The following is a 19560-nucleotide window of genomic DNA, read 5'->3' as shown; positions in this document are numbered from 1 at the left end:
TGTCTCTAAATAAATAAATAAGGTGGACCCTAAGAGAGACATACGTGGTTCTAATCTACATGGGAAATACTGAGTAAATTGGGAGCATGGGGACCATGGGAGAGGGTAGAAGTGGAGGGGAGAGGAGCAGAGAAAAATGTAGAGCTCAATAAAACCAATTAAAAAAAAAATAAGGTGGAGGCTAGCAAGACAGTGGGTAAAGAAGCGTATTACCATGACGGCTGACCTGAGTGTGATGTCCAGGATCCACAAAGCAGGAGGAGAGGACCTGTCCTCCGACGTCCACGTGCAAGCTGTGGGGCACATGCACTAAGTCATAGATAAGTAAATGGAATGGGAAAAAAAATGTAAGGCGAAGAACAAGGAAGGGAGACACCTAAGGTCTGTTTCTGGTGGGCATGCGCGGCACACACACACACACACACACACACACACCCTGAGTATGCAGCACTCTGCGATATGTTCTCTTAATTGCAAGATCTGAAGGAGATGACACGCTGGAGGTATCTTGTGGGTGTCACCCAGTTGCCCCATGAATAATGGCTCTACTCATACTGCTGTTCCTTGAACACACCCCCACCCCCCTGCTAGGCATACGCTGCTTTTCCCTCTTGAAGTGTGCTGAAATTAATCATAAATCCTGGAGCTTATTTCTCTCCGCATTCAAGGGGAGAAACCCCTTAAGAAATTTAGCCTATTAATAAAATACAAAAGTAGCTATTGTTTTTGGAAGTTAGCTCTCACTCCAACCCTCCTCCACCCCTATGCTTGGGATCAAATCTCAGGAGCTCACACAGGCTAGATTCTGAGTCTGTGTCAGGGGCTGTTGGAGTGTCCCAGATGAAATAGACAGAATTTTCTTGTTGCAACAACAGTTTCAGATTGTTCCAGGATGGTAGGCTTCTTCCATGTCCTTTGGTCTCCTCCCCCATCTGGGGGAAGCTGGGTTTTATTTTGCAGGGCTGGGACCTGAATCCAGGTCCTTGTGCAAGCTAGGCAAGTAAGCTACCACTGAGCTGTATCCCCAGTCCTTGTTTTTGTTGTTTTGTATTTTAGACAGGGTCTCACTGTGTGGCCCAGGCAGATATGGGACTTGGTGAGGGGGCAGGTGTGAGGGGCAGAGATCAACGTTACGATTCTCTATTGCTTTCTATCCAGTTTTTGAAGACAGGGTGTAATGGTCTGCTCTGTCCCTTTAAGGGACAAGTCATGCTCCGCTGAGGCAAGCTGATCTTCAGCTTCCAGCCTGAGTCCCTTTTCTATCTCCCTCTGGAAGAGGCAGCTTCTGTCTCTCCCTCTACCCACTTCTCCCCTCCCCCCTTCTGTTTCTCTCTCTCTCTCTCTCTCTCTCTCTCTCTCTCCTCCCTTCTCCCCTTCCCTTCCATAGGTCACTAACACTAACTAAATACTCACTCTGCATTGCGTGCCTATCCATGTCTCTGTCTCTTGCCCACCACTGTGTGGCTCCCTGCTCAGGACCAGCCGCCTTCGGAGACCTGCAGCAAGGTCTCATGGCCAGACCTGTCTGTCTTTCCTTGTGGAACTCCTGTCCCATCGAGGTCTCTCACCCACCAAGCTGCTTCCTGCCTGGGACTCATGGCCGCTGCAGCCACTTGGGGAACTGCACCGTCCCTGCCTGGGACTGGCTGCTCTCTGGACCTGCTGCCAGCTGCCTGCCGCCACCTGCAGTGTGCCACTTCAGAGACCTGCGTGCGGCATGGTCTCATGGCCCGCTGCCTACTGCAGCCCCTCGGGGAACCTGCAGCATTTTATTTTTTCCATTGCACAGGGTCTCTCATGAACCTGAAACGCACTAATGTGTCTAGATTGGCTGGCCATCAGTCTCTGGTGATCTGCCTACCTAACTCTGCTCCAGCCAGCATTGAGGTGACAGATCCACAAGCTTGGCTTTTTTACAGTGCTGGGGATTCACACTCAAGTCCCCATGTTGGGTGGCAAGCACTTTAGTACTGAGCCATCTCTCCAAGCTCTCTTTTGGTATCACAAATGCCAAACTGCAGCTGGGCAGTGGTGGCTCACACCTTTAATCCCCTGACTCAGGAGGCAGAAGCAGGCAGATTTCTGTGAGTTCAAGGCCAACCTGGTCTAAAAAGCAAGTTCCAGAACAGCAGGGCTACACAGAGAAACCCTGTCTCAAACAACAACAGTAACAAAAATGTAAAACTGCAGAGATGTGTCACTTGCGTGGTGGAACTTTTGACGTTTCTAAATTTCCATCCCCCCCAGTAAGATATCTGACATTGTTCTTGAAGTGGTTTGATAAGAATGACTCAGGCTGGGCGGCGGTGGCGCACGCCTTTAATCCCAGCACTCGGGAGGCAGAGGCAGGCGGATCTCTGTGAGTTCGAGGCCAGCCTGGTCTACAAGAGCTAGTTCCAGGACAGGCTCCAAAACTACAGAAAAAAACCTGTCTCAAAAAACCAATAAATAAATAAAAAGAAAGAAAGGAAGAAGGAAGGAAGGAAGGAAGGAAGGAAGGAAGGAAGGAAGGGAATGACTCCTCTTGGTCAGATCTGCTGTGAAGAGATACCACCATGACCTTGACAACTTTTATAAAAGAGAGCATTTAATTGGGGAGGGGGGTTGCAGGGTTTCAGAGGCTTAGTCCTTTATTGTCACTGCAGGAAGCCTGGAGGCGTGCAGGCAGACTGTGCTGGAGCTCTACGTCTAGACCAGCAGGGAGCAGGAAGAGAGAAACCCTGGGCCTGGCTTGGGCTTTGGAAACCTCAAAATGCACCCCTAGTGACACACTTCTTCCTACAAGGCGTCTCCCAATCCCTCCCAAGTACACCCTGATAACCAAGCATCTAAAATATGAGATTATGGGGCCATTTTTACCCACACCACCACACTGATATTTGAGTGCTCTGTCACCAGGGAGCGGAACTGCTTGAAAACAGAGGAGGGCTGGAGAGTGGAGCCCAGCCCACCTGTCCAATCTTTTTTTTTTTTTTTTTTTTTTTTTTTGGTTTTTCGAGACAGGGTTTCTCTGTGGTTTTGGAGCCTGTCCTGGAACTAGCTCTTCTAGACCAGGCTGGTCTCGAACTCACAGAGATCCGCCTGCCTCTGCCTCCCGAGTGCTGGGATTAAAGGCGTGCGCCACCACGGCCCGGCCCACCTGTCCAATCTTATAAAACTATAATGAGGTATAAGAAACATGGCTTAAAGTGATGTCTCATATACTACAAAAATAACATAGTATAATACTATAGAATTTATTTTTTTAAACATTTATTTATTTATTATGTATACAAATATTCTGTCTGTGTGTATGTCTGCGGGCCAGAAGAGGGCACCAGACCTCATTACAGATGGTTGTGAGCCACCATGTGGTTGCTGGGAATTGAACTCAGGACCTTTGGAAAAGCAGGCAATGCTCTTAACCACTGAGCCATCTCTCCAGCCCCAATACTATAGAATTTAAATAAAGATTTCATTAAGAACACAGCAAACCATGAGGGTTTTTGTTTTTGTTTGTTTCTGTTTTGTTCTTTACTTCAGGCACACTAGTACAGTCCTGTAAGCCTAGCCTTAGGCAGACAGAAGCAGGAAGGCCAGGAGTTCAAGGTCCTCCTTAGCTCCACCCCAAGAGTGAGTAGTCTAAAAGAAAAAATACAGAAATACACTTACTGCTACCCTGCTACCTCCATCCTGGGTTTTACTGATGATGGAAGTGGATCTTTTTTTTATATGTGGAATGAATTTATATCAGAGCGATTATCAATGCATGACTTCCTTCTGCATTGAAGAAGCTCAAAAAACTCACTCACTTTGAATAAATTTTCCTCATTCTGTCCTTGGGCTTCAGGTACATTAAACACCAGACGAGGTGGGACACACCCGAATACACTTTGGGGGGGGGGACCTAGGAATTTCTTTCTTTCTTTTTTTTTAATTTGTTTTATTTTTTTTTTAGTGTGTGTGTGTGTGTGTGTGTGTGTGTGTGTGTTGGAGCAGGGAGGAATCACGCTCGACGTTTTAATGGCGCTATTCTGTGCCTTGTAGGATGCTGAGCAGTGTCCTTTACTCTACTAGATGCAAACAGCTCTTCCTTTCAGCTGCAACAACCAACAATGACTTTGGACCTTACTAAGTGCTCCCTAGGGACAAAATTACCACCAGGTGAGATCGAGTTTTAACAAACCCAGACTATACTTTGGAGACTGATGAGGTGAGTCAAGTCTGAGAACCCACATCATAAAAAGAGGGAACCAACTCCCAAAAGTTACAGACAAAAAAGTTATACAGTCCAAAAATGTCAGTATTGCCAAAGGGAAAGAAAACACTATTTAAACAAAATGAGATAATAAATCCTTTATAAAGTATAATAGCTTATTATTCAAATACGAATTGTGCCAATAGACATCTCTAGAAAGGTAAACATGTTTTAGAATACTAAACGTGAAACCTTTGCCAAAGCAGCTCTAATAAACGTGTACCACTGGGTAGACAAAGATGGCTCAGTGAGTACAGGAACTTGCTGCCAAACCTGACCTGAGCTGGATCCCCCACATCCATACGATAGAGGAAGGATCAACTTGTGTATGTTGTCCTCTGACCTCTTCATATGTGATGTGATTCATGCACATGCACATGCACACGACACACACACATTCTCTTGCACATAAATAAATAAATATAAACATGCTATATGAGTAAAACCTTATATTGTGCCGGGCGGTGGTGGCGCACGCCTTTAATCCCAGCACTCGGGAGGCAGAGGCAGGCAGATCTCTGGGAGTTCGAGACCAGCCTGGCCTACAAGAGCTAGTTCCAGGACAGGAACCAAAGCTACAGAGAAACCCTGTCTCGAAAAATAAAAATAAAATAAAATAAACCCTTATATTGTATTGCTAGGTATAGAAGTGCAAAGCCCAAGAAAATGATACATACAAATAGGAAAAAGCTAGGTACAGAGGGAAAGGGATTAAAAGACATGATCTACTAGTTCTGATCTTTTAAAAAAAATCACTTATTTTAAAAATGTGAAGATACTGGGGCTGGAGAAACGACTCCGCAGTTAAGAGCACTGGCTGCTCTTCCAGAGGACCAGGGTTCAGTTCCCAGCAGCCACATGGCAGCTCAGAGCTGTCTGTAACTGCGGTTCCAGGGGATCTGACGCCCTCACATAGACACACATGCAGACAAATACATCTTTTTTAAAAAGTGAAGATATGATTTGAATGTGATTGCTGTTATTAATAATTGGCACTGTAAAACTCAAGTTATCATACTTAGGCCCATGTTATGGTGTTTAAAATATACACACACCCTTGCCTTATCTTCATTCTAACTGAACAAAGTCCAATCCAGTAGACTTTGTCTACTATGGAAAACCAAAACAGGAACCTTAATGTCTAAGCACAATAACTTCTCTCCCAAGTCTGTTGGAAAAGTCTATTGGTTTCAGGGGTTGTTTTTGCATAAGACTGCCAAGGTGTGGTGTGCTATCTGGAAGACAGATGTCCTAATTCAGAGGCCACACTACATGATGAGCACTAAGGGACAATGGCGTATAATAAGGAAATTAGCTGATTACCGATCAGGACAAAGCACTTGTAACCGGAGATGATTCTGTGCCGCCTGTCTGAAATCACCTGCACAGCTCTACACTTCCACTGCAGCTGCCCCAGTATTTCCACACAATCTCTGCACCCCGTTTCTTATGGTGAGCATAGATTAACTGAAGCATGCAATCTCATAGTCAACAGAAAAACCAGTTTATTTTTATTTATTTATTTATTTGTGGTTTTTCGAGACAGGGTTTCTCTGTGGTTTTGGAGCCTGTCCTGGAACTAGCTCTTGTAGACCAGGCTGGTCTCGAACTCACAGAGATCCGCCTGCCTCTGCCTCCCAAGTGCTGGGATTAAAGGCGTGCGCCACCGCCGCCCGGCTTTTAGCAGATTCTTAAAGATGAGCTTTGTGTCAGGTACACATACTAACTAACACACTCCTGTGATCCCGGCACCTGCGAGGCAAAATCTGGTATCAGGCCTTCAAGGCCATCCACGACTACAGTTTGAGACTAGCCTAGGCCACAGGAGACTTATCTCAAGAAAAAAAAAAAAGGAAAAAAAAGAACCATGAGAGAAAAGAAAAAGAAACAAAGAAATAATAAATGAGGGTGATGAAACTCCATGGAAATCACTTCTCGGTGACATGTTTGTGGGATGTGGTACATGCACATGTGTACGAGAGAGGCATGTTCTGAGGTCAGAGGTTGACTCAGAATGTCACTTTTCCATCTTACATATTTTAAAAATGTATTTGCTATGCATGTACCTGAATATTTGAATGTGTACCCCGTTGTTATGTATATACCTGAATATTTGAATGTGTACCACGTTGCTATGTATATACCTGAATATTTGAATGTGTACCACGTTGCTATGTATGTACCTGAATATTTGAATGTGTACCACGTTGTTATGTATGTACCTGAATATTTGAATGTGTACCACGTTGTTATGGATGTACCTGAATATTTGAATGTGTACCACGTTGTTATGAATGTACCTGAATATTTGAATGTGTACCACGTTGCTATGTATGTACCTGAACATGTGAATATGTACCACGTTGTTATGGATGTACCTGAACATGTGAATGTGTACCACGTTGCCCAGGTGCCGAGGAGGCCAGAGAAGGGCATCAGAACCCTTGTTCTGAGAGTTACAGGCAGCTGTAAGCCACTGCTGTGGGTTCTCTGGAAAAGCAGCAAGTGCTCTTAACCGCTGAGCCATCTCTCCCACCCCCACCTTAATTTTCAAGACAAGATCTACCATTAAACCTGGAACTTGCCATTTCACCTAGCCAGCGAGTGTTGGTTCTGCCTGACGCAGCAACCCAGGACTAGGGTTGTAGGTTCGTGTCTCCACATCACACACGGATCCCAGAGTCCCCAAACTGGGTCCTGACACTTGTGTGACAGGCACGTTACTAGCTTAGCCATCTGCCCAGGCCTGGACGTTTTTCATCAAACAAGCAAACAAAATCTTCTAATTTTATAATATTCTAGAAAATCAACTATAATTGGAAGTAGAAACAATATGTTTAACTTGACCCTCAATATGCTGATTTTCCCAAGTTCTAGGCATGAATTTGCATCCCACAATCTGCTTCCAAGTACCACACACCTCCATCAATACCCTTGAAGTTAACAGTTGGCTGTAAAGGCTTCTAATTTTTGAACAATTTTATTTTTAGATTTATTGGGTGTGGGGTTCTTGCAGGAGTCAAGTCTCTGCTTCCACCCTATGGAACGAAGGTCATCAGCCTTGGTGGGACGTCACCTGACAGCTCCAATAATTAAAAAAATTTAATTTTGGGAAAAATCTATTTTAGCCATACTGTCTTTAAGAAACAATGGAGAGGGCTGGAGAGATGGCTCAGAGGTTAGGAGCATTGCCTGCTCTTCCAGAGGTCCTGAGTTCAATTCCCATCAACCACATGGTGGCTCACAACCATCTGTAATAGGGTCAGGTGCCCTCTTCTGGCCTGCAGGCATACACACAGCCAGAATATTGTATACATAATAAATAAATAAATAAGATGCCCATGTCTACTCTTCTAAAAAAAAAAAAAAGAAAAAGAAAAGAAAGAAACAATGGAGATATTTAGGAAATCAGACAAACCCTGTATGGGAAGAAATGACTACAAACTTTGCTTCTGAAAAGAATTTTTCAAAAAATTCAAACCAGGCCTAAAAATCCCAGTACTTGGGAGACAAAGGCAGGCAGATCTCTTTGAATTCAAGGATAGCCTGGTCTACATAGTGAGTTTCAGAACAGCCAGAACTACAAAAAACAAAACAAAAACAAAAAACAGAACAGTCTCAAAAAAAAAAACCAAAATAATTTAAATTAAAAAATAAATAAAAATTTAAAGCTGAATGAGTGCCAGAAAGCCTTAAGGATTTAATTTTCCTATTTTACGTTCTGTGTATGTGGGGGTGTGCCTGTGAGTGCAGGTGCCCCACAGCCAGTGTTAGATGGACCTGGAGTTACAGCTGACTGTGTGCCAGCTGTGGGTGCTGGGACTCAAACCCAGGTCCTCCAGAAGAGCAGTACACGCTCTTAACCACTGAGTCATCTCTCCAGCGAAAGTAAGTCTTTTGCTTTTTTTTAAAAATTTATTTATTAGTTATGTATACAGTTAGCCAGAAGAGGGCACCAGACCTCATTACAGATGGTTGTGAGCCACCATGTGGTTGCTGGGAATTGAACTCAGGACCTTTGGAAGAGCAGGCAATGCTCTTTTTTTTTTTTTTTTTGGTTTTTCGAGACAGGGTTTCTCTGTAGCTTTGGAGCCTGTCCTGGAACTCCCTTGGTAGACCAGGCTGGCCTCGAACTCACAGAGATCCGCCTGTCTCTGCCTCCCAAGTGCTGGGATTACAGGAGTGCGCCACCACCGCCCGGCTGCAGGCAATGCTCTTAACCGTTGAGCCATCTCTCCAGCCCAGGTCTTTTGCTTTTTAAAAAGTATTGTTGATATCATGTTCAAAGACAGCCCTGGCTGTCACCCAGAACCAACAGGAAACGCAGCCAGCTTTGGGAGAGTACCTCTTCAGAACCTGAAACTGCAACCGACAGCCTTGAGGAAGGGTCAGAACCAGGTGAGCAAACCTCTCTGGGAGCATCTTGAGGCGCTGGGAGCAGGTGGTTTCCAAAATAGAGAGGATCATTTACCCTCTCCAGCACTCAGATTATTTAAACAAAGGATTCAGTTGCCAAGAAACAGCATGTGCCCAATAGACTAGTTTGACAGCAAATCTATCTAACCAGTACTAAAGCCCCAGAATCTGTCTCCAAGCCAAGGCCATGCCTGAGTGATGCTGTGGCTAGTTTCCTGTCTATACAGAAACCTTCCAAAGGCGTCACCTGCTCAGAATCATCTTCATGATCAAGTTGGTTATTTCCTATTCTCCTTCCTCAATTAAAGAGTTTTGGTCACTGAATTTTGCTTTTAGACAGTTCTTAAAGGCTGTGAGGAAAAGCAAGGTGTGGTGGCCCACACTTATAATCCCAGCACTCAGGGGGCTGAGGCAAGCAGATAGTGAGGACAAGGGAGAGTCAAAATCAGCCAGGGCTATTTAATAAACCTTAATCAAAAAAACATTAAAAAAAATAAAAGGCTGGGCTGGAGAGATGGCTCAGCGGTTAAGAGCATTGCCTGCTCTTCCAAAGGTCCTGAGTTCAAATCCCAGCAACCGCATTGTGGCTCACAACCATCTGTAGTCAGGTCTTGTGCCCTCTTCTGACCCGCAGGCATACACGCAGACAGAATATTGTATACATAATAAATAAATATTAAAAAAAAATAAAAGGCCACTAGGAGAGTGTTAGAGATACAAATCTTGCCTGTGTGATGGTGTATGCCTGACCCGAGGCAAAAGGTTCATTGAGCTCTAGGCCAGCCTTATAAAAGTTTCAGGACTGCAGGAACAGTTCAATGGGCTAAGAATACTACACTTACAGGGGACCCAGCACCCACAGCAGGCCACTCACAACCACCTGATCCAGCTCTAGATCTGACACCCTCTTCTGGCCTCCATGCATGTACACACATGGTGTACGCCCACACAGGCACCCAAATACACATAAATAGAACATAAATCTTTTCCTCAGAAAGAAAAAAGAGAGGACATGGTGGTCCATACCTTTAAATCCCAGCACTTAGGGGGCAGAGGCAGGTGGATCTCTGTGAGTTTGAGGCCAACCTGAACTACATAGTGAGCTCCAGGATAGCCAAAGCTACATAGTGAGACCCTGTCTCAAAAAAAAAAAAAAATTTTTACCAATAGCCAAAACTTTCAACCATAAAAAAAAAATCCTCTCAAGTCCAAATGGATCAAAGACCTCAACATAAAGCCAGTCACACTGAACCTTATAGAAGAGAAAGTGGTAAGTACACTTGAACGCATTGGCACAAGGGAACCACTTCCTAAATAGAACCCCAGCAGCACAGACACTGAGAGAAATAATTAATAAATGGGACCTCCTGAAACTGAAAAGCTTCGGTAAAGCAAAGGACACGGTCAACAAGACAAAACAACAGCCTACAGAATGGGAAAAGATCTTCACTAACCCCACATCAGACAAAGATCTGATCTCCAAAATATACAAAGAACTCAAGAAATTGGACACCAAAAGATCACATAATCCAATTTAAAAAAAATGGAGTACAGACCTAAACAGAGAACTCTCAACAGAGGAATCTAAAATGGCTGAAAGACACTTAAGGAAATGTTCAACATTCTTAGTCATCAGAGAAATGCAAATCAACTCTGAGATTCCATCTTATACCTGTAAGAATGGCCAAGATCAAAACTACTGATGACAACTTATGCTGGAGAGGTTGTGGGGAAAAGGGAACACTTCTACACTGCTGGTGGGAATGCAAGCTGGTACAGCCCCTTTGGATGTCAGTGTGGCGATTTCTCAGAAAATTAGTTAACAATCTTCCTCAAGACCCAGTAATACCACTTTTGGGTATATATCCAAAGGATGCTCAATCGTGCCACAAGGACATGTGCTCAACTATGTTCATAGCAGCTTTGTGTGTCATAGCCAGAACCTGAAAACAACCTAAATGCCCCTTGACCAAAGAATGGATAAGGAAAATGTGGTACATTTACACAATGGAGTACTACACAGCAGAAAAAAAAATAACAGTTTGAATTTTGCAGGAAAATGAATGGAACTAGAAAACATTATTTTGAGTGAGGTAACCTAGATACAGAAAGATGATTATCACATGTACTCACTCAAAGGTGGTTTTTAAACATAAAGCAAAGAAAGCCAGCCTATAAACCACAATCGCAGAGAACTTAGACAACAATGAGGACACTAAGAGAGACTTACATTGATCTAATCTCCATGGGAAGTAGAAAGTATAAAAAGACAAGATCTCCTGAGTAAATTGGGAGCTGGGGACCTTGGGGGTGGATTGAAGGGGGGGGGAGGGAGGCAGGGAGGGAAGCAGGGAAAAATGTTGAGCTCAATAAATATCATGGAAAAAATAAATAAATAAAAACAAAACAAAATATCCTCCATATCAGTCATCTTTGAGTCACTAAAATCAACCGAATACCTGCAATGGGCTATTTATGAAGAGAAACAGCTCAGTGCTGGAGGTACAGGACAGTAATCTGGCATCGGCTCTATTAAGTCAGAGCTGGAGCATGTTAACTTTTTTCTTCTTTTGTTCTGAGACAGCTTTTCTTTGTGTGACAGCCCTGGCTGTCTTGGAACTCACTTTGTAGACCAGGCTGGCCTTGAACTCAGAGATCCGCCTGCCTAAAGATTTCCCGTTATATCTCACCTCTGTTTTCTTAATGGTTTATTTCCTTTTACATACATTAGTGTTTGCCTACATGTATGTTAGGTCCCCGGAACTGGAGTTACTGACAGTTGTGAGAAGCCATGTGGGTGCTGGGAACTGAACCCACGTCCTCTGGAAGAATGGCGAGTGCACCTAACTGCTGAGCTATCTGTAGCCCCTTGTCTCATCTTAAAGTTAGAAATTCCTATCACAAGAGCTGTAGGGGGCACAAGCCATAACCAAACCAAATTACTCTAATTCAAATATTGTGTTGTTTTCAATCTCAAAGACCAGTATTTTAATAACACAGAGGTCTGGTTAGTCAAAGGGACCTGAGACTGTGATTTTTACCTTAATATCTTATACTGAAATTTAAATTTATAAATTCACTTAACATTTTTTTTTTTTTTTTGAGACAGGGTTTCTCTGTAGCTTTGGAGCCTGTCCTGGAACTAGCTCTTATAGACCAGGCTGGTGTCAAACAAAGATCCGCCTGCCTCTGCCTCCTGAGTGCTGGGATTAAAGGCATGTGCCACCACCTGGCTATTTAACATTGTTCTGTCTATTCAAAAGCATTCCTGCTTTACAAAAAGAGCATTTATCAGCGCCACAGAAAAACCCCTCACAAGTACTACTTCCCTGCTTCTATTTCAGTGCACGGGATGCTCTTTTTGGGCCTTTACTTCCCAGGGAAATCAGCACTCAGGTCTACTCATCCAATCTGACCTACACAAAAACTTAACACACACACACCCCACTGTGCTTCTGAACTCCTATAATATCATCAACTTACAATAGAAACAATTAACACAAAACCAAACAGTGGAGTCCTCTGGAGTAAGCCAGCCCACAGGCTCGGCCTCTCACTGGGAGGCCAAGAGATGTCCTTGAATAAGGTCCCGAATGCGGGACAGAATGATCTCGTTGGAGCTGCTGCAATTTTCTGGAGCATAGGGTGGGTAGACAGTCAGAACCCCAGCCACACACAGTGTCCTCGGTGCATCTCCCTGCTCGGTGACAGGGATGTGGTTCTTCTCCAGCCATTTCTTCAGGCTGTTCTTTCGCTTTTCCAGATCCTCGGGGCTGTATCCTTCACAATCGACGGATGTGAACAAGCGCATCAGCTTCTCCCTCACTTTGTGGTCCCCTTCACTCACAACTTCCACAGTCTGCACAGAATGCCCCATAACTCCAGTCACAGACAAGCTGCCATCTTCAAGGAAGGTCACGAGGACAATACTTTAAAGAAAAATAAGTTCAGAGCAGATTTGTAAAAGAAAAACCTCAAGAACTATAAAGAAGCAATGGGACATCACCAACCCAAACAGGTCACCTGAACAAGAGCGAACTGTCTCAAATGCTTTTACTTATTCCACAAGCATTCACTGACATCCTAAACATCCAAACATTTTGCCTAGAGAATCAGCACAAGACACAGCTAATGTAGTAGCTATAGTGTGAGCGGGTCAGGGTGGGGCTGAAGTGTCTGTAGTTCAATGGCAGAGGGCATACTAAGCGTTTGTAAGGTACTGGGGTTTGCTAGCCACTTCCAAACAAAGCGGGTTTTGGGTTTTTTTGTTTGTTTGTTTTTAAAGATTTATTTATTTACTATGTATATAGTGTTCTGTCTGAATGTATGCCTGCAGGCCAGAAGAAGACACCAGATCTTATTACAGACGGTTGTGAACCACCATGTGATTGCTGGGAATTGAACTGAACTCAGAATCTTTGGAAAAACAGGCAGTGCTCTTAAGCACTGAGCCATCTCTCCAGCCCTGTTTGTTTTGTTTTTTTGTTTTGAGGGGGGAGGTGAGACTTTTGTGTGTTGCTCTGACTGTCCTGGAACTTGTTTTGTAGATCAGACTGGCCTTGAATTCACAGGGATCCGCTGGCCTCTGTCTCCCAAGTGCGAGAGTGCACCACCAGAACAGGCCAAATGAAGATTAAAAAAAAAAAAAAAGTTATAGCAAGGTGGCCAGTTGGACTAGGCATAGTGAGAAACTCTGCCTCTCCATACAGAAGGAGAGTACCTGAGGAAGACAGTGGATATCAATCTCAGGCCCTATCTACTCATGCACATATGTCCATGCTTACCTGCACACATATCAGACTTGAAAATGTCTACATTCCTGGCGGTGGTGGCACACACCTTTAGCTTTTAATTCCAGCACTCGAGAGGCAGAGGTAGGGGGAGCACGGATCAGAGATCCATGAGTTCAAGGCCAGCCTGGTCTACAAGAGCTAGTTCCAGGACAAGCTCCAAAGCTATACAGAGAAATCCTGTCCTTAAAAAAAAAAAAAAAAAAAAAGAGAGAGAGAGAGAAACAAAACAAAAAGCATACATAGGGCTGGAGAGATGGCTCAGTGGTTAAGAGCATTGTCTGCTCTTCCAAAGGTCCTGAGTTCAATTCCCAGCAACCACATGGTGGCTCACAATCATCTGTAATGAGATCTGGTGCCCTCTTCTGGCCTGCAGGCATACACGTAGAAAGAATATTGTATACATAATAAATGAATAAATATTAAAAAAAAAAGCATACATATACCACATACACATAAACCTGTTAAAAAAAAGTAAACTTTAAATATGCAAAGTAGACCAAAGAAAACAACAAAGCATAAAATTAAAGGGATTAAAGCAAATTTTAAAAACTAAAAATTAAAACCAAAGTCATATCATCGAGCCTGGAAGTGGAAAGTGGGTCAGAACCGATGGTAGAGCACACATCTCCACGTAGGAGACCCTAGGTTTAATCCCTAGCAAACACCCACACCCCACTCAGGCAAGACAGACGGAAGGGACACAACACTAGGAATACGGCAGCACTGCTTAATATACTACAAACAAATCTCTGACAATAATTTTGAAGCTCAGTCTGAACTCCCAGGACAGACCTTAGTGGCAAAGGCCTACAACCCCAGCTATTTATTCTTTTATTTTTTTTGGTTTTTCGAGACAGGGTTTCTCTGTAGCTTTGGAGCCTGTCCTGGAACTAGCTCTTGTAGACCAGGCTGGCCTCGAATTCCCAGAGATCCACCTGCCTCTGCGTCCCGAGTGCTGGGATTAAAGGCCTGCGCCACCAGAGAATGTCTATTTTCTATTCCTATAGCTGTCTAGTTTGCTACAGTAACACACAGTAAAACAGCACTTCTCATGTGCAAATAACCTGCCTTTAATAACCTGTCTTCTAACACTGGATATCTAGGTAGTACCTGGGGTTCTCACTTCCAGAAATAAGGTGCATACTCACTTGGCAGAGACTGGGTCTGTAGTCACAAGCCAGCCCTTATACTCCTTCTTCTCACTGGCTACCACTCTGACTTCTTTATAAACGTAGTCTTGCCATTCTAAGGGGCTTTTCTTCATCCATTCACTCATGGTTACCGGCTGGCTAGATCTAAAACCATTTGAGTTAATCACTATGCATATTCCACACAAGCAAATATCTTAACCTCTAATCTCCCTTCTGACGTCTGCAATTTGCCTCAAGTTTCTCTCTTTTTTTCTGTCTTTCTTTTTTTTTCTGTGTAGTCCTGGTTAACAAATTTCTTAATACAAGTAAGTACTAATACATAGAGCTGGTTTAGTAGTTTACATTACACCTACAGTCCTACCTACTAGTAACACTGAGATAAGTCTGAGACCAGCCTGGTTAACACAGTGCGGATCTCCAGTCTCAAAAGGAACAACAGACTGCCCATTTTTACTATAAGTAACCGGAGAATTCTTGAGGATGTTTTGTTTTTTACCATATCCGGAAAAAGAAAAATTATTTATAATTTAGCCTGAGCTACGGTAATACCGATGGCCGCAGAAGCAATTCTGAAACTCCTCTAGCATGTCCCTTTACCCTGCTCTCCCAATTCCAGATACGGCTTTCAATCTGGCTTTGAACTCTGGATGATACTCAAATCCTCAGCTGTTTTCCTTAGATAAAAGGATCTGCTCTAAACCCCGTATAGGCATAACTGATGCGGAATTGTCGGATTCCCACCTACTCTCTCTAGATCAGAATTTCCGCGGGGCTAGCAACGCTGCTGGTTCCAGACAACCCGAGAAAACGCCGCAGACACGCATCGCTACAACCCCACCAGGCTTGCACGCCGCCGACCCGCCTTGAGTCGGCCCGCCTGAGCCCAGCATGCTTTGCGCTTGATGTCATTTCCTTCCCCCAGAATCCTCCGCTCTGTAGTCCTTTGCCTCCGTCCTTGCTACGGGGAGGAGTCACCGGAGCTGCAGTTTGGGTGCTAGGAAACCTGAGTTCTCGCGGCCACCGTGAACAGTTCGTGTTATCTTTATAAGAGGAAAATATGCGTACCATGCTCTCAAAGCAAGTGTGTATAAAAATGCGCTTTTGCCATGGATTCAAGACAAAGCCCCCTGGGTAAATCTTAGAGCTCTAGAAGCTGAAGTGAATGGCATGGATTCTCGTTTGGGGGCAGTTAAAATGCGTTCGCCTTTGGGACTTGCTGGCAGCCCGATTCGAGGGCGGTACGGAAGCTGGAAAGATCAGCGTTGAATTGGGTTGAATGCCGTCGCTCATTATAAACCTCTTTGGTGGAAACCTCTTTGCTTCTACTTCAGGTTTCTGGGCACGTAGTTAATTGGACTGTGACATACTGCAGACTCCTTTTTCGACACTGATACTGAAAAGTGGTACAACGATCCTGCGGGGGGGGGGCAGGGGAGGGGGGGAACCAAGGGTGATTAAAACAAAAAACAAAACAGCTAGAAAACTTCAAGGAGCAGAAGCATTAAAAATGAATCTCCTTTTTATTACTATTTGGACTTCCGTATCAAATAATCCTCTCAAAACCTTCACTGATTGAATGAATGACTGCTTATATTAATGTGGTTTCCATGGATTAAGTTAGACTTTGCCAGTTAAAACCCTCTGTAAATCTACAAAGCTAATGTAAATTCCAAGTTATTAGAGGGTGGGAGGAAATGTTTGACCTTTTAAAAACCCAGAATAAAAGAGCCACAACTGATTTGTGACAATTGTTCACTTGCATTTTAAGCGTTTTGTTTTGTTTTGGGGTTTTTTTTTGTTTTGTTTTGTTTTTTTTGTTTTTTTTTTTGAGATAGGGTTTCTTTGTAGCTTTGGAGCCTGTTCTGTAACTCTGTAGGCCAAGCTGGCCTCAAACTCATAGAGATTCGCCTGCTTCTGCCTCCTGAGTGCTGGGATTAAAGGTGTGTGCCACCACCACCCAGTTTAAACTTTTACTGCAAAATATAAGGTTTGACGTACGTTTTCTTTTGAGTACTGTTTTGTTTTTTCGAGACAAGGTCATTCCCCTACCCTTTCCAAACTATCAGAAATTTAAGTTGCATTTGAGTTACACGAAGTGCACAGGCCTTTAATCCTAGTTTTTGGGAAGCAGAGGTAGGCGAATGTTTGAGAGTTCAAGACCAATTGGCCTACATACCAGCCCTGTCACTAAAAATTAAAACAAAAAAAAATCAATTTCAAGTATTGTGTAGCAACTACAAAGTATTGTAGCTTTTTCTGTTTGTTCTGTGTTTACCAGCCAATAGAAGTGTCTCTGTTGGGAAGGACCCTCACCCCAATTGGTACAGGACATATCCAGACAGCAAACTCTCAACACAAAGGTGATTTATTATTCCAGAGGGGCCAGTGGGGTGGGGGAGGCTGCAAAGGCAGCAGTAGCTGCAGAAAGCAACCAACAAGCAGGTGTTTTTTCCAAGAGTCGGGGTTTTGTTTTGTTTTGTTTTTTGTTTGTCGAAACAGGGTTTTTCTGTGTAACCCCAGAACAGGGGTTCCTGTTCTGGAACTAGCTCTTGTAAACCAGGTTGGCCTCAAATTCATAAAGATCCGCCTGCCTCTGCCTCTGTCTTCCTGGGATTACAGGTGTGCGCCACCACTGCCTGGCCCAGGAGTTGGTTTTTAAAGGGAAGGGGGGGGGGGGGCTGGGAGAGTCTGTGCTAGGGTGAGTTGGTAAGTCCTGATTGGACATACTAGCCAAATAATGAATTTTGATTGCTAGATCCTTGGTTGGTTTGTTTGCTTGCTTGTTTTATGTCTTTTTTGTTATTGTTCTTGTTTTGTTCTCCAAGACAGGGTATCTCTGTGTAACTGTGGAGCTTGTCCTGGAACTAGCTCTGTAAACCAGGAACTCACAGAGATCCTCCTGCCTCTTCCTCTCAAGTGCTGGGATTAAAGAAAGGCGAGCTCCACAGCCGCCCAGCTTGATTGATTGCTGGATTTTGATGTTTTGTCTCAGGAATGAGTTAGTGGCCAAATAAGGGAATGAATTTTGGAAGTTAGCTTTAGGACTGTAAACTAACGGTTTTAGCAAGGGGGAGAAGGATAACAGGCAAACCCTGTTGGGTGCCATGTTTGCTATGCTGAGGCTTGGTAGAACTCTTCAGTCTCTCTCTAATGCTTAGTCATCAAGAATACATTGATGAGGGCCTAAAAATGGCTGCATGGATAAAGTATTTGCATAAAAATAAGCCCAGCATGGTGGTGGTCATTTGTTTCCCCCAGGAAGGGGAAAGAAGGATTCCTAGGGTTCCCTTTGTCAAATTCTGGAACAATGAGGTTCTGTCTCAAAGGTGGTGGGTGGATTTCCTGAGGATGACACCTGAGATTGCCCCCACCCCCACAGAAAGAGAAAGGGAGAGACAAAGAGAGAAAACAAATTTAGGAAATTTAGGAAAAGAATACATTAGGAGGCTGGAGAGATGGCTCAGTGGTTAGGAACATTGGCTGTTCTTCAGAGGACCAGGATTCAATTCTCAGCATCCACATGGCGGCTCACAATTGTAACTCCCAGGAGCTGACACTCTTGGCAACCAGGGGACAACAGGCACCTATGTGGTGCTCAGACATACATACAAGCAAAACACTCGGTCATGTAAAATTTTTATTTTTTTATTTTTAAAGGATACAGTGGACTGGGGTGACGGCCGTTAGCATTGATGGATACAGTGGACGGGGGTGACGGCCGTTAGCATTGATGGATACAGTGGACGGGGGTGACGGCCGTTAGCATTGATGGATACAGTGGACGGGGGTGACGGCCGTTAGCATTGATGGATACAGTGGACGGGGGTGACGGCCGTTAGCATTGATGGATACAGTGGATGGGGGTGACGGCCGTTAGCATTGATGGATACAGTGGATGGGGGTGACGGCTGTTAGCATTGATGGATACAGTGGACGGGGGTGACGGCTGTTAGTATTAAAGGATACAGTGAACGGGGGTGACGGCTGTTAGTAAAGTGCTTGCTTGCACCAAAAGCATGAGAAGCCAGATGAGGCCCTGTAGTTCGGTGAGACTGCTCAGTGGTTAAAGGAACTTGCTACACTATCCCTGATGACCTGAGTTTGATCTCTGGGACATTTGTGGAAGGAACGAACTACAAGTTTTGTGACTTCCAGAAGTACACTCTCAAGAACACACACACACACACAACTGTTTTAGGTTGGGTGTGGTGGTGCACACCTTTAATCCCAGCAGTAGGGAGGCAGAGGCCAGCCAAAGTCACATAGTATGACCCTGTCTCTAAAACCAAGGTAGAGAGTTTGTGAGATGGTTCACTGTGTAAAGTCGTTTTGCAAGCACAAGGAGGCCCTGATTTTGGATCCTCTGCACCCACATACAAGCCTGGCATGGCAATGTGCTTCTGTAACCTCAGGGGTTGGGGACCTTGACTGGCAGATTCCAGGCCTGCGGCCAAAGCAGCAAGGTCCTAGTTCTGTGAGTTCTGTCTCAGAAAATAAAGTAGAAACTAGGTGTAATGGCTCATTCCTTAAATCCTAGCCCTTGAGAGGCAGAGGCAGGTGGAGCTCTGTGCGTTTGAAGCCAGTCTGATCTATATTATTGAGTGCCAGGATAGCCAGAACTACATGTGAGACCCTATCTATAATAATAATAATAAAAAGAAGTGATTGGATTGAGGAAAACATTTTAATGTCTGTATCGTATATGTGCCTGGCAGGCCAGCACACATGCATACCTGCATATAACACACACAAAGCTGTGGCCAGCACACATGCATACCTGCATGTAACACACACAAAGCTGTGGACAGCACACATGCATACCTGCATATAACACACACAAAGGTATAGCCAGCACACATGCATACCTGCATACAACACACACAAAGGTGTGGCCAGCACACATGCATACCTGCATACAACACACACAAAGGTGTGGCCAGCACACATGCATACCTGCATACAA

The 19560-nt window shown here is 44.2% G+C and overlaps 1 protein-coding gene across 2 annotated transcripts; it reads right to left on the bottom strand.

Moving 5' to 3' along the window:
• Nucleotides 1-11067: 11067 nt before the first annotated feature.
• On the bottom strand, nt 11068-15475 carry Gemin6 (gem nuclear organelle associated protein 6). 2 transcript variants are annotated; one of them, XM_041631225.1, is made up of 3 exons: nt 15339-15475; nt 14595-14741; nt 11068-12582 (listed from the first exon to the last, which is right to left on the bottom strand). In XM_041631225.1, the coding sequence occupies exons 2-3, from the start codon at nt 14720-14722 to the stop codon at nt 12207-12209; spliced, it is 504 nt and encodes a 167-aa protein (XP_041487159.1). In that variant the 5' UTR covers nt 14723-14741; nt 15339-15475; the 3' UTR covers nt 11068-12206. The 2 variants fall into 2 exon arrangements, with proteins under 2 accessions (XP_041487159.1, XP_041487161.1); XM_041631227.1 differs by having other exon boundaries at nt 15343-15473.
• Nucleotides 15476-19560: the final 4085 nt, after the last annotated feature.

The sequence above is a fragment of the Microtus oregoni genome, unplaced genomic scaffold (genome assembly GCF_018167655.1).
Source record: "Microtus oregoni isolate MIOR12 unplaced genomic scaffold, Mior012 000036F_ref0000092, whole genome shotgun sequence".
Taxonomy (NCBI): Eukaryota; Metazoa; Chordata; class Mammalia; order Rodentia; family Cricetidae; genus Microtus; species Microtus oregoni.
The sequence above is the reverse complement of the archived record's forward strand: the minus strand, read 5'-3'. Positions and strand labels throughout refer to the sequence as shown.

Coding starts and splice junctions, on each gene's coding strand:
- Gemin6 (XM_041631225.1), bottom strand. CDS start 14,722: ATGAGTGAATGGATGAAGAAAAGCCCCTTAGAATGGCAAGACTACGTT. Junction 12,583..14,594: donor ACAGACCCAGTCTCTGCCAA/GTGAGTATGCAC, acceptor TTTTCTTTAAAG/TATTGTCCTCGTGACCTTCC.